We start from the raw sequence: 14,629 nt of genomic DNA, 5'->3' as shown, positions 1-14,629 counted from the left end.
AAACCATCATGCAGCGATACTTCATGAAAATTCCCAACTCAATCCTTTTTCCAAGAAACTCATTTGATTACTAGGAAGGACTGCTTCCTAGGCATCTCATGCCATCGGGGAGGGACTGCCACCCGAAGACGCATCGGAAGGGACTGCCAACCGGATAGGAGGCGGTGATTAGTTGGGACTGCCAACTAGCCACAAGTAGTAGACGGGACTGCCGACTAACTACATCAAGTCATCTGGAAGGGACTGCCAACCAGATGACACTTCGGATGGGACTGCCAACCGAGCTGTAGTCTGGAAGGGACTGCCAACCAGACTATTACCTAGAAGGGACTGCCAACTAGGTAAGATACGCATGCGCCAAACTGGCCTCCTTGTCAACTGTTTCCTTTTTAATCCTTTTCTTTCCATAGTCACATTTCCTCAAATAATAAATCAACTGTAAACTTATTTCCAAGCTGCATGCATTATTTTAACAAAATAAAAGTCCACTCACAAGTAAATCCCGCAGCTAACCCTGCTGCCTGTCTGTGTCCTCCTCGCTCGAGGGCTCAGTACGTCCTGTCACAATAGAATAGGATATAATTGACCATACAATGAAATACTCTCAAAACAACCCATTCCCCTCGGAATAAGCGTCTATTAATCACAAATTATTATAAAATTCCACACTTCTATTCGGAATTAAATTCTATAATTCCTTACGATGTCAAAGCCCTCTAACTCATAACCACTCAATCGATTCCTTAACCATTCAATGACTTCACTTAATTTAAATCTTCACAAGGACCGTTCGATAACTAAATCAATTTAATCTCACTTCCTTCATCACAAAAATACCACCAATTTATCATAAAAATCCTTTCCAAAATTTCCAAATTCATTCTTAATCTTCCTTATTTCCACTCACAATTCCATCTCTAAATTTCAACTCCTCTCTAGATTTTCTTTTCCAAAACACAATCTCCACTCCAAACTCCTCCACAAAATAGAACAATTCCACATTCTTTCTTAATTTTTCTCTCCTTTGCAAAATCACAAATTCCACTCTAACAATCTCAAATTCTCTCTACTTCCTAACAAATAATTAATAATAGCCCTTTACCAAGAATTTTCACCCAACACTACAAACATGACAAATCCATCAACCATGTTCAACATCACAACCAAAGAAAACTCAATATCAAACAAACCTCAAGTTTAACACACACTTAAAGAGTAAATTCAATTCCAATCAACCTATTTATTCCAAAATCAACTTCATAACCCACACAACCATTTCTATACCTGCAGCAGCCACCAAAAGCAAGCAGAAATAGCCGAATTTATACCCAAAAAAATATCAAGAACTCGCAGCACTGTTCATAATACTGTTCACGTCTCCAAATACTCTCAAATCTTCCTCCACCGGCCAACACAAGCTGCAATAGTTAGATATGATCATCAACAACAACCCAGCAACCCAAAACTTCAAAGAAAACCAGCAGAAATCTCCAAAAACAAGCAGAAAAAGCTGGAATTCCAAACCCAAACTCAAGAACTCGGATGGAACTGTTCACGCTACTGTTCACGTCCCCAATCACCTTGAATTCTTCCTCCACAGCTCAAGACAAGCTGCAACAAGGTTAGCAACATGTTCAGCAATTCACCAACAACCAAAACCCAAGGAAATTCGGCCGGAAACCGCCGGAAAACCGAGATGGGAGCCAAACTCCGTTTTTCCCCTTTTCTGCAAATTCTCTTCAAAACTCAAAAACTAATGATACCCATGGTGAAAAACTTACATAGCTAGAAGGAGAAGGAAGAGAGGATCACGCCGTGCCCAACGATGCGTCTTGGGGTGGCCGGACGGCGACGAATTCGCCGGAGAAGGAAAGAGCAGCGACGGAAGAAGAAAAAAAAGAAAATGGGAGGGGGGTGACTCGGGTTTCTACCCGTGCTCTCTCTCTTTCCTTTTATTTTTTTCTGATTCTTTCCCTTTCTCTCTCTTCCATCTGTTTTAATAAGTCCTCCTTCCACATATAGAAGCTCACAAACAAAAAGCCATGCCAAAAATAGAAATTTTTATTTTTGGTCATAACTTTTCCGATATAAATCCAATTTAAACAAACTACGTGTCCACGAACTCGATTTTGCGTATTCTACGACAATCTCAAATAAATTTCCTTAACTCAACGGACGAGGAAAAAGTCAACTCCTTGGTCAATAATCGTAAAAAGTAAATAGTAAAAACTTTAAGGTACGGGGTATTACAATCAATTGCATTCAATTGTTCTGCAGTCACATCATCTCCTTCTGCCTTTGGAACTTCTTCCTTCACGACATGAGCAAGGTTCAATGTTGTTAGATAAAACAACATTTTTTGTTGCCAGCGTTTAAAGTCCACGCCCTTGAATTTTTCTGGTTTCTCAACATGAGTTTTCACACCATTCACTGATACTTGATCCATGAATTCTGTCTAAAGATTGTTGGATTTGTATCAATGAATTGAAAATATGCTTCTACAATATATAAGTAATTACAGCAATAATTTATACAATAATATATGGATTACAATACACAACATGTATCTGAGATAAAGGAATTGTAATTGCAAGAGAAACTGACTTGTGATTCGATAGAGGCTTGCAGATTGGCAATGTCCTTTAGACAGAATTTCACCCCTACTCAGTGCTTGTAGTTCTTTAGGCTTCTGTCCACCAGGATACAACTATCGATAATCCAAGAGCCTAGCACCAGACCTTGGATTCTAGCGAACGTACTAAGTGTTTTTCTCTCTGAAGGAAAGGAAGAAAAATAAATCTATATTTTTTTTTGGAGAGGAAGACCTGGTGGGTTTATATAATGTTTGAGATACCACTTCAGTTTAAATTGAAGAGGTAAGTTGCCTTTCAATAACCTCTTTAGTTCAAATTCAAAAGGTAAGTTGATCAGACTTGTGCTTTTGAATTCAACCGTTCAAAAACTGAATTCTATTCCACCACCGTTTGGAAATCTCATTGAGGAAGATCCAAGTGAGGTGAAAATCCCCTTGAGATGGATCCGAGTGAGGAAGAAAATCTTAGAGAGATCTCTTTGAGACAAATCTAATCCTCCTCAATAGAAACCGATTTCTATTCAAACTCTAACAGAAATCACTACTTGTAAACTATGTTTCAATAGTAAAAAACCCTCAAAGTTTGAATAATTCAAGGTCAATGCAAGTGGCAATGAAGTTTAAGTACAAAGAATGGCAGAAAGATAAAGAAAAGATCAACCCAAGCCTCAATAGCCAAGACTGAATTACAAATGCTAACCAAAAATATGAGATACAAAAAAAAATTATAAACATATAAAACAGAATCAATCCATGAGTCGTCTCAACAGCTTCAAAGAAAATGGATGCCGGTTCTCTGCTTGGATTCTTGATTGCACACTTGACCCCAGGTTTTTTACGACTCAGTGAATACTCCTCAAGGAGTGTCTCAAAGGGGGTGATGGTTAGTCCTTCAGGAGTGTCTCCACAGCTTCAAAGAAAAGGGGTGCTGATTCTGGGCTTGGAGTCTTGATTGCGCACTTGACCCCCGGGGTATTTACTACTGTAGTGAGTTCAATTAGGAAGGGTATTCCTCGAGGTATCTTTGCAGAGAAATAGAAGACATCCTGGTTGGCGTGTTTTCGCTTCGCAATAAAGAACATGTTTGTAGCAGCCAGGCGGTCCAGAGTTGCTTCAACATTACCCACCACAATTCCAGGGAAGTCTTTTGTAATCTCATTTGAATCAGGAAGGGATCTCCAAGTCTGCAATGATAATAAGCATCAGGTTTAGATTGCAACAATCAGCACTCTTGGTCTAATCAATTTCATTCAATAGCAGCATCTGATCAGAAAGCTCTGTATCCACACGTTTCAGACTACACAGTTTTTTTATTTTGTAGTCGACTCTATAAATTCTCAACAAAGATACAAAATTTCACTTCAAAACCCCCACCCGTAACCTCTGACATGTCCTAATCCTCACTAATACCTACCCTCCATCGCCACTTGGGCAGCCACACACTTAATCCTGTCGCCCTTCTTAGCTAAAAGTTAACATGGAAGCATACTACCCAAATATAAGTTAACAGCACTACTGTAGTAATGGCCCTAATGCGATGCTAGGTGTCCACTGCTGTATTTATCACCTCCCAAGTTACTTCCCTTCCCTGTCTAATTGAATCAGGTCATTGCTTAAATGAATTGGAATAGTATAGTCAATCCGCTAAAAAGAACAGCAATTAACAGGTTGAGGTGTGCTTTTATCTCACAGTAGGACACAAAGGGCCCCACACAACATTAAAGAGGAAACAGAGGGTTCAAGATAATTCACCTCAAGAAAATTTGCACGCTCCATTCTGCCATCCTCGGTAAAGAAGACATGCAATGGGATTTTATCATTGAAGTACCAGACAGGTTGTTGATTGTTTTTCACAGCAACCTGCAATAATGAGCTTGGAGGACCTTGAGACATATTCTGGAACGTAACCATAGGCAGGAGAGTCCCTGCTGATGTCCCAGGTTGAATTTGTGGAACCTATTTAACAGAAATGTAGTAGGTCAAAATGTATTCGGGCAGAAATTTCAATTGGTCATATGTTTGATGACTACCTGAAGGGGTCCAGCAGCTGCAAGACCGAAAGTATTTTTGTTGAACTGAATCATAAACCCATCTAATGGGACCTGTGTGTTGTTCTCAAACAATATACTGTAAAATATTTGACCATCCCTGCGTGTCAACTGAGCACTGATTTGTAAACCTTGACCAGTTGATGCTGGTAGTAAGACAGGCAACGGAGGTCTGCAATCAAAGTCAGAAAATCCAGTAAGTGCCTCAAAACTTTGATGTACACACCTGACATCAGAAATTGATTCTTCACAGCATAGTCAACCAATGACAATTCACACTTTATTTTTTATATCAAACGAAATCCCATAGTTAATTTATAGACTAAGAAATACCACCTCCTACAACCCGCAACTAGTTCACTTAACATTAAAACGTAACTGTGACAGAAGCAATACCCTACACTTCATCATACTTACCCAGCAGGAGCAGCAGGCTGATCCACAGGGACAATGGCACTGTTATCCAGGCCAATCAGATCACCAAGTAAGTCTGGCACTGGAGCAGCAGGCGAAGCTGGTGCAGGGACTGGTTGCCTTTGTGCAGCATATGGAACACTACCTGAACTAGTTGGTGGTGGGGATGCACCAGTAGCAGCACTATCAGCTGCTGATTCAGAATTTCCTGTTTCGCTACCATACTCCTCATCTTCAGGTCTCGGCGATGAGGTCTTCACACGGGTAACAAACGCTTCTGGGGGCTTGTGATACACAGAGGATAACGTAGCAATGTTTGCAAGAAGTTCATCCAGAAGTGATGAATCAAGCAGGTTTGAATCGTCGCTGATCACTGGCTTCTCAGCTAAAACAACATCCTTGGCTGCCTGAGAGATATAAACTAGTCCCATAAGACATAAAACACAATGGTATAGCCCCACTGGATATGGTATTCTAAGTTGTCGTATGGCATAACCAAATGTTTAAAAAGAATTATGGAATTTTATCTTGAAAATTCAGAAGCTTTATTTAATCGTATGTGGGGACAACCTAGATGTTGTACATATGTGGCACATGCATAAGCATTTCAACAGCAATCTGTTGCAACATGCACAACCAATGACCCCACCCCAAAAGAAAATAAAAATAGCTTCGCAGTTGTACGAGTAAAAGAGAAGGGCAATGTCATACTGACAAAAATGAAATTCATCTCCACAAAACCCACCTCAGGATCAGTTGATAGAAGGCGCCAATATATGTATGCACGATCTCTCAGATCAGGATTGTCTGTCTCCACAGTAGCATTATTCAGAACAACCTGCAAGATGGACGGACAATTTCAGAATTTTTACTTGGTGCATATCTAAAGTACAACTGTGACCAATGAGCAAGAACATGCATTCAAAATTAAATGGCTAAATACACCTTTCAAAATAATAAGACAGTCTTATGCTTTTTATATTGTTTTATACTATAACGATCTAATTGAAACTATTTGCTTACATGATGATACTACAGATTCTAATAAGCTTTTTTAAAGCGAATCAAGGAGAATATAACCCAGGAAGGATAAAAGATGTGGAGAATACAAAAGCAAAACCTGAATCATCTGTTGTGGTCCTTCGGTGGGCTTTTTAAGAAAAAGTTTGACAGTTGCAGTCAGCAACTGCAATTGGACATGTGCAGGTTCTTCGGGGAAACTTTCCAGAAAGCTTTCAAGGAGCTCATCAGCATTGTCAATTCTTTCCGCATATTCACCAATTATCCAGATCATCGATGCCTTTCAGAGAGAGAGAGAGAGAGAGAGTTAACAAGAAGCAATAATTCAAAGTTTAATAAGTGAAAGCTGTTTTCAGTAGGAAGAAGAGGCACAAAGTAGAAAGCTTAGGTAGTAATACTATTTTTAGCATGAAAAGGAACATTGAGTACCTTGGCTTCTGGTTCATCTAAAGTGTCTAGGCTTTCGCATAGAGTTGCAATGATGGATTCATAGCTGTAATCAAGACAAAGATTCAGGAAAATGCTCGTAAAGGGCAGAAGATATATATATATATATATATAAGCACTAAAAGCCCATAACTTACGTATTGGGATATCTTCTAAAGATATCTTTGATGACAATAATGGCCTCTTGAACTACGTAATTGACTTTGATCTTAATCAACTCAAGTAATACAGTAATGCACCGTTCAGCTGCTCTTTCTAATTTGATGGCACAGCGACCAATGGCACGGACAGCCTTTCGGACAAAATCAACATCTACTTCAGTAGCATACTCTTTAAACTCCAATAGAACCTGCAGAAATGTTCCAGTAGGTTATGATTCTGATTATACTCTATCTGAAACATAACTTTAAGCGTTGAAGTTTAATCTGAACCAGTAATTTCTGGAAAAAAAAATTGCATACCTGGTCTATGTTTCGATCTGAAGCAAGCTTTATCATAATTTCTAACTTTTCCATCTTTACATAAATAGGATCATTGTACTTGCAAAAGAATACCTACAAAATAATTGAGAATTTGCTTATAAGTATGAACTGCTTGAATGCATATGAGAGTGTGTATAACTTGGGATCAAGCGACAGCAGTCTAGACTGAAATTTATTTACCTTAATTTCATGAGCAAGAATTGTGGGCCGTCTTTGTACTATAAGGTTGATGTTTCTTAATGCAACATATTGTATCTCAGGCTCAGCAGAGAGTAGTGTCACAAGTGGAGGAGCCATCTTTTTGCAAAGATTTCTGACAACATCGGTACTGGTGATAAGTTCCATTTGTTGGAGGATCATCTGCAAGTGAAATGGTAGGAGAACAGATAAAACAAATGGTGGGAGTGTTCACAATGATGAAGATGAGAGCAATAGCAATAACAATACAATGAGGAGCATTAAACAAAGAAATTGTCACCTTTACAGCTGAAAGCACGACAGCACAGTTAGCATGCTGTAGTCGCGGGGTAACTCGCTCTACTATATTTTCAGCTTCACGGGCATCAGCTGCCTTGTATCTAGAAAGAGCATCCAGTATAAATACTTGTCCCCACCTGGACACATGTACCGCAATCAAGTTAGAGAATCAACTGCAAAGCATTTTAATAAAACATAAAACAGAACACCTTTATCGACAGTGATCTGAATAGATGATCAGAAGTAAATCTGTCCAAAACACAAATATAGTTGAATAAGTAATACTAAAAGTACACATACTCTGTGCATTCATTCAATGCAGTAAGGAGCTTTGTCAGAGTGTGACTGGTCATCTCAAAGATGGGTCTATTACTATTCTCTTGAATTTCAGCAAGCGCAGCCACAGCATTTGCAACAACCATAGGATTATTATCAGAAATCAAATCCTTGAGAGATTCCAGGAAACCCCTATCCTCAACTAACTCAGCATTTATGTCGTAAAGTTTGGCGACACATATGGCTGCTGTCTTGCGAACATATGGATCATCATCCTGTCATGAAGTACAGTAAATAAGAAAACAGATAGCAAGACACAATCAGAATAAAGCACTTTCAGAGTTGTTGAGAAACAAAGAGTGCAAATTCCAACTCAATTACAAACTTAACACCAAGTCCCAATAACCAGGAATACCAAAACAAATAGACTAGCACTAAAAGTCAACCTTAAGGCATCTCTGAAGGGGATCACATAGATATTCTGTAATTTTATCAACACGAATGCATCCCATTGTCCGAACGGCTAAAGCGCGAATCAAAGGATTTGGGTCCTGTGAATCCTGCATTTTTCAACATGCAGCACAAATTCATTAGAGGACATATACAAGAGATATTTGATAAATGTTTAGTTCAAAATGATTTACGATAAAACAGGAATTAAACCCTATTTTTTAAACAACAAAAAGGAGAAGTTCCTGATATCATTTGGTGCTGCCATAAGACCAATTTACCAGTCCTGACCATCATACTTGGTATATCTTTTGTCCATTTTAATGGCAGTCAGTTAAGGAAATAGGAGCGAGACGTGAGGAGAGTAATGATGTTATTGACTTATAAAATTTATACATGGAATGACGAATCATGTCTAGTTGCTTTAGCATGATAACCATTTCAATTTTCTAAAACCTATCCGATGGGCTTTGTCAAAACAGATCCTTAAAGCCTGAAATGCCAGGCTTCATCACAACATATGGTTTGCCTATGAACTTGTGATGAAATGGCAAGATTCCACCTCTAAACCTGAATTGACTTGATTAATTTACACGCAGGAATGCATGCTTGAAAGAAGTGGCAAAAATATGAATTTCTAATAACTGCATCATCTGTAAAAAATTGAATGCAGTATTACCTTGACAAATGTATTCACAGCAAGAATTGCTAGGTCAGGCTGGCTTTTAGCATAATTTATCAGATACAAATAAACCAGCTTCTTCAGCTCCAAATTTTCTGTTTGCATGCAATTCACTACATCCGTGAAAAGCGACGAGACATCCTTTCCAACTGTCATTGCAGCAATCACCTTCTTAACAGCATCTTTCCTCTTATCCTGCACCACACTTAAAAACAAAGTACATGAGAAGATAATTCTGAGTTAAAAGAACGACGCAAGCATATAATCAAAACAACTCTAGCATAGACGACCCTAAACACACATAAAAATGATGCAAACTTTAACACCAATTAACTGTTCATATCCATGTGAGCCAAAATCAATAAAGCAAAAGCTCTTATATTAGAAAATCATCAATGACGTTAGATTTTGATCATGTAAAACTACAATTAACTGCAGTATGAGCTATGAACAATGCTCCGATTTGTTCCTAGTGCAAAAAAGAAGGAAACTACATTCCGGTAATACGCAAATGGCAGATTTCGATTTCAACTCCATAGGTTTCTCAAGCACACAGCAGAATCGAAAGCTCGATAGAAACGAAACAAAAATTCCGTATCGGATCCGCACAATTCCGAAGCCCTAAGTTGGCAACTAACAGAATTTAACCAGAGAGGAGAGCAAATCTAAGCAAGAGTTCAATGCTTCAACTAACAGATCTGCTCGCAGAATCCTCAATACGTAACGAAAAGCCAGAAGGAAGAATCGAATTGGTAATAGATGTAGATCAGAGATCAATTTAGAGAGAGAGAGAGAGAGAGGTAGACCTTGTATTGAGAATTGAGCTCTTCTTTGAGCTCGGGAATTTCACCCTTCTTGGTGGTGGAGAAGTACTTGGAGTCGTGCCCGCTCATCTCTTCTTGCTCGAGGTGCCGGAGACCAAATGCTTCCTTCGTCTAAATCAGACTGGAAGACGCAAAATGAACAACGAGGAAATAAAAACTGATGATGAGTAAATTTACTGAATTGACTGCCTAAACCCAAGTGAGTCGACCGGACCGGTTTGAGTGCAAGTAAATGCGTTCAATTGTACCGTTTTTACCCGAAGCAGTTTTGTCTGGGCTTTGTCACGATCAAAAGTGCTTTTGTTTTGACAATTCAAAAGCCTTTTTATCAATTTTAGAATGCAATTTCAAGTAAAATTACAGTGTTTATAAGTGTTGAAGAATATGATCTCCAAAAGATGATAATCTGAAAAAACTTTTGTCACATTTGAAAACAATTACAGGTTGAGACATCACTCATCAATTTTAAGTTTTCGGAAAGAAATTCCAACAAACCACAAAAAAAATTTGGCAAAAAAAAAAAAAATCTCAACAATATTACTCCTTCGTTCTCGCTAATTTTGGGTTGACACTCATAAAACCTTATTTGAGAAATTCACTAAAGCCCATTATTCTTGACCAAAACTCAATAATATTGAAATATGTTTTGTAGTGTCCACCCCAAGGGTAGGCTGCAAAGGAATATTGATGGGGCTTTTAGAGCTAATAGTGGCTATGGGGGTATTGGTGTAGTGGTCATAGATGATTTTGGTACGAGTATTGGGGCTATTGCTATACCTTTTGTGCATGCACGCTCAACTCTTAATATGGAAGCAGAGACATGTAGAGCTGATCTTCTTCTTGTATTCACCAATGCTGGTCAGAAATTGACATTAAAAGTGACTCTGCTATTCTGATTGCTGCACTCTAAAGTGGGGAGAAAATTTTCTCAAAGGTACGTAAGTTGAATTTTAGGTGATTTTAAAGACTATATGACTGCTTTTAAATCAATTAGACTAAGCATGTTTACCATGAAACAAATGGTGTGATATATAGGCTTTCTCACATTGCTATTTTGTGTTATGTTAATAATGTTTTGTTAGATGAAACTTCTGCTATTATTCATAATGTTCTCTACAAAGATTATTGTAATGTTTCTTCTGTTTCATGGGGTACAATTTTTATTTCTCTCTCTTTGCATATTTCTAGTTTAATAAATGGAATCAAGCGTATGGTCAAACCTTCCAGTTAGGTTGGGTTCCAAACATTTAATATATATATATATATATAGAAGATTAGAAGCGGACGCCGCTCACGGAGGCTCGGGGCGGTGATGATGGCGACTGTGGTTCTGTCCTTAGAGACCAGGGACACCCCGGATGTGATTGAAGTCTAAATTGGTTTGCCGGTGGACTCCTCAGTGACAAGTTCGAAGTCGAAATTGGTTTGCTCAGAGTTTCTGTTGAACTTCCGGCGCAGACCTCCGACTCCGATCACATTGGCCCTCAACTTGATGGTGATCACGTCTGGGGTGTCCTTAGTCTCTGAGGACAGAACCAGAGCCGACATCGTCGCCGCCTCGAGCCTCCATAAGCGACGTATGCACTTTTGCATCAGTTGCGGATATTCGCCTGTGATCGGGCCTATATATATATATATATATATATATTTGGCGGTCAGCTCCTATAAACTTGCTTTTTTCTCATTGCCTACTGGTCATATCTCTTTTATGTGAAAGTGCCTTAACCTCAAGTATGTAGAAACTTTGAGAAGAACAAGGTCATCAAAAAAAAATATATATATATATATATATATATATTCTTTGAGAAGAACAAGAACTATATACTCCATGCCATAAATGGAAGGGAAAATTTCGCAAACAGTACACCAAGTAAAGACCACTAATAATTCTTATACACAAAGTTTCAAACCAAACATTTCGGTACACGAAATCTGAAACTCGACCCACTATCAGTATACGACGTCATTTTTTGACACCAAAATGTCCATTATGCCCTCATTTCTTTTTTTATTAATAATTTGTTTTTCTGTTATTTTTTTTCCTTCATTTATAAATGACTCGAGTTATTTTTCTTCTGTTATGCGAGGTGAGGAAGGCGGCGTTGGAAGCGAGGGAGTGAGCCCGGAAGAAGGAAGAAGAAAGAGATAAAACGAAGGAAAAAAAAATTATTTAAAAAAAAAACTGAGGGCATAATGGACATTTTGGTGTCAAAAATTGACGTCGTGTACTGATAGTGGGTCGAGTTTCAGATTTCGTGTACCGAAATGTTTGGTTTGAAACTTTGTGTATAAGAATTATTAGTAGCATTTACTTGGTGTACTGTTTACGAAATTTACCCTAAATGGAATACTTAAAACTAAAGTAATTAACACTCCTATAATATACATACTCCGGCTCAAAAGTACACAATTTTAGTATATAAAACATAATAATCAAATGTGAAAAATGAAATTGTATTTTTTTTTTTTTTGAAATGAAAATGAAATCGTATATGGATCCATGAATTTGACATATGCATCAGTGTTCAACATGATGATTAATTTACATACGGAGCAAACCCCTTCAATCTCTAAAAAGAAAAAGAAAAAGAAAAATTACAAAATGTCTAAAATGTTTAAGGAAGACTGAAATTGGGAGAGAATTGAGTCGTACTTTCATTGATAATAGGGACCTCTTTATATAGAGAATTACAAGACATAAAATCAAAGTTGTACAAGGAAATATAATTGTACAATTAATCGGATATCTATGAATATCTCCAAAAATATCTCTAATTCTAAACTCTATTACAACTAGGTCAAGTAACCTAGAGTTTGGGTCAGACACATATTCGTGATTTACTTGAACACTCTCCCTTGTGTCGCCCAAAAGTGGTGCTCTTCTCGTTGCTTCATTAAAAACTTTGCCGAGTAACAAAAACCATGTGGGACAAAAATAACCTAGGTCGAAGAGGCAAAGGAGCACAATACACCATTCACGTTTCGAGGCCATACATGTAGACATCTCCATCTGATGTCTTCATCTCCTCCTGATGACAACGGTCATGGGAGTTCGGATAACTTCCGCAAACGATGCTACCAACATGTTTCTCGAAAGTGGAATTTAGGCAATGACTTCGTGAGCAAGTCTGCCACACTGTCCTCAAATCAAACCTAGTTCACTTTGATCTTGAGGAGAGTCTGTGTTACTGATTATGCTTGGCGTTGTTGCTTTTGATGTAGTCTTGCTTCATTTGTTCAAAACAAGCAGCATTATCCTAATTGCTCGTAGGCTCATCTGTGGTAGACTTTAAACCACAATTGTTTGAACATGCGTAATTATGGATCCAATCCATATATATTCACGAACCACTTCGTGAAGAGTAATAATCTCTACATTGTTCAAAAATATAGCGACTAGGGTCTGTTTTGTAGACCTCTAAGATATCACGGTCTTTACCCATGGTGAACACTTAACCAGTTTGGGAAGACTTTTGTGTGGGTTAGAGAGATACCTAACATCAGCAAAACCTTCCAAAACACATGTTGTTTTGGGATGAGGACAATGGTCGCAGGCCAGTGTTGGCGGCGTTCCCAGTGTGTGATGGGTCCGAATCCATCGTCTCTCTGTAGGGATAGAACAAGCACATATCAATCGTACATCTCAAGTACCAAAAGATATCTTTTACACCAATCCAATGGCGTTAAGTTAGCGCAGAACTATATCTAGCTAACAAGTTCATAGCAAATGAGATGTCTAGTCTTGTGCATTGAGCTAAGTACAATAATGTGTTTATTGTACTTATGTAGGGCACTTCCGCGTCTATCACATCTTCACCATCATCCTTCAGACGAAGAGAATCATTTTCAGGATCAAGACTACCGACGATCATGGGGTTGCTTGAAGGCTTGACCTTGTCAAAATGCCTAAGCATTTATCAACACGATGCTCAAGATCCAAACTGAGACATAATCGTGTTCTCCCAAAATCCTTCATCTCAAACTCGGATTTCAAGTGTTCAGTGGTTTCCCTTAACTCTCTAAGGGCTTCTAATGAAGATCATGTCCAACATGAATCACGATAGAATCCGAAATTTGTTATATAAATGCGCGGGCATATCTCTTCTGAATTAAGTAATCACTTTAGTGAGCGTTTCAATCTTATTGCAAACAAGCTCCGTGGTCTAAAGCCACTTGACTTGGGTAAATGAAGTCCACCATGAACCTTCATGTATATTCCGTATCTAGATCCCCATAGAGATATGTAGTGACCACATTCATAAGCTGCATGATCAGTTATTTGGAAACTACCAAACAGACAGGGTAGTGGAGTGCAATGGCATCCATTACGAGAGAATATATCTCATCGTAGTCGATTCCAGGGCATTTTGTGAGAAGCCTTGCGCCATAAGGCGAGATTGTCATCTTTTTTTCTCATCACGCTTTCTAACGAAGACCCATTAGTCAATAGATTTTATGTTAGGAGGTGTTGGCATCACTGGCTCAAAAACCTTCATCTTCGTTAGAGAATACAACTTAACCTAGATCGCATCTTTTCATTTAGGCCAAATCTTTCTACATTGGCATTCATTCATCAACGGAGCGTGGTTCGATATCATCTGACTCAACAAACTCATGCACAATGAAATGCACAACTACATCATCAATTATGATGGAGTTTTTATCCCACGTCTTATATACACTAGTGTAATTTTCATAGAGCTTTGTATTTTCAGGAATAGGTTATGACGTTGAGGTATCCGCCAACAATAACCATAATCCGGAAGATTCTCATGAGACGGATTTTGAGTCTTGATGATCAAAAGATTGGAATGTGCCAAAGTATTCTTAGAACCCACGGGCTTCCCACGCCTCTTGGCTAGGGCCACGGCCTATAACGCCAGAGTACCACTCTCTTTGGCGTTGGCGTCATGCAT

At 38.5% G+C, this 14,629-nt stretch overlaps 1 protein-coding gene and 1 long non-coding RNA gene across 2 annotated transcripts; both read right to left on the bottom strand.

Moving 5' to 3' along the window:
* Nucleotides 1–305: 305 nt before the first annotated feature.
* LOC112180694 lies at nt 306–2,237 on the bottom strand. The gene is made up of 2 exons (XR_005803582.1): nt 1,782–2,237; nt 306–1,611 (listed from the first exon to the last, which is right to left on the bottom strand). It is a non-coding gene; the product is annotated as an uncharacterized LOC112180694 (long non-coding RNA).
* A 911-nt stretch (nt 2,238–3,148) lies between these two features.
* Nucleotides 3,149–9,873, bottom strand: LOC112180691 (beta-adaptin-like protein B). Its single transcript, XM_024319252.2, has 15 exons — nt 9,696–9,873; nt 8,887–9,084; nt 8,204–8,317; nt 7,782–8,032; nt 7,483–7,618; nt 7,185–7,364; nt 6,984–7,076; nt 6,660–6,871; nt 6,505–6,568; nt 6,176–6,355; nt 5,801–5,893; nt 5,059–5,462; nt 4,624–4,813; nt 4,346–4,549; nt 3,149–3,777 (listed from the first exon to the last, which is right to left on the bottom strand). Exons 1-15 carry the CDS (start codon nt 9,780–9,782, stop codon nt 3,478–3,480), a joined length of 2,706 nt encoding a protein of 901 aa, XP_024175020.1. The 5' UTR covers nt 9,783–9,873; the 3' UTR covers nt 3,149–3,477.
* Nucleotides 9,874–14,629: the final 4,756 nt, after the last annotated feature.

This window comes from Rosa chinensis, chromosome 7 (genome assembly GCF_002994745.2).
Source record: "Rosa chinensis cultivar Old Blush chromosome 7, RchiOBHm-V2, whole genome shotgun sequence".
Taxonomy (NCBI): domain Eukaryota; kingdom Viridiplantae; phylum Streptophyta; class Magnoliopsida; order Rosales; family Rosaceae; genus Rosa; species Rosa chinensis.
The sequence above is the reverse complement of the archived record's forward strand: the minus strand, read 5'-3'. Positions and strand labels throughout refer to the sequence as shown.

What these genes read in the sequence shown, in the direction of transcription:
- LOC112180691 (XM_024319252.2), bottom strand. Translation starts at nt 9,782, where the DNA reads ATGAGCGGGCACGACTCCAAGTACTTCTCCACCACCAAGAAGGGTGAA. An exon ending in TTTAGAAGATATCCCAATAC is followed by an intron (nt 6,569 to 6,659) that starts GTAAGTTATGGG and finishes TCTTGATTACAG; the next exon opens with CTATGAATCCATCATTGCAA. An exon ending in TTCTATCAACTGATCCTGAG is followed by an intron (nt 5,463 to 5,800) that starts GTGGGTTTTGTG and finishes TATATCTCTCAG; the next exon opens with GCAGCCAAGGATGTTGTTTT.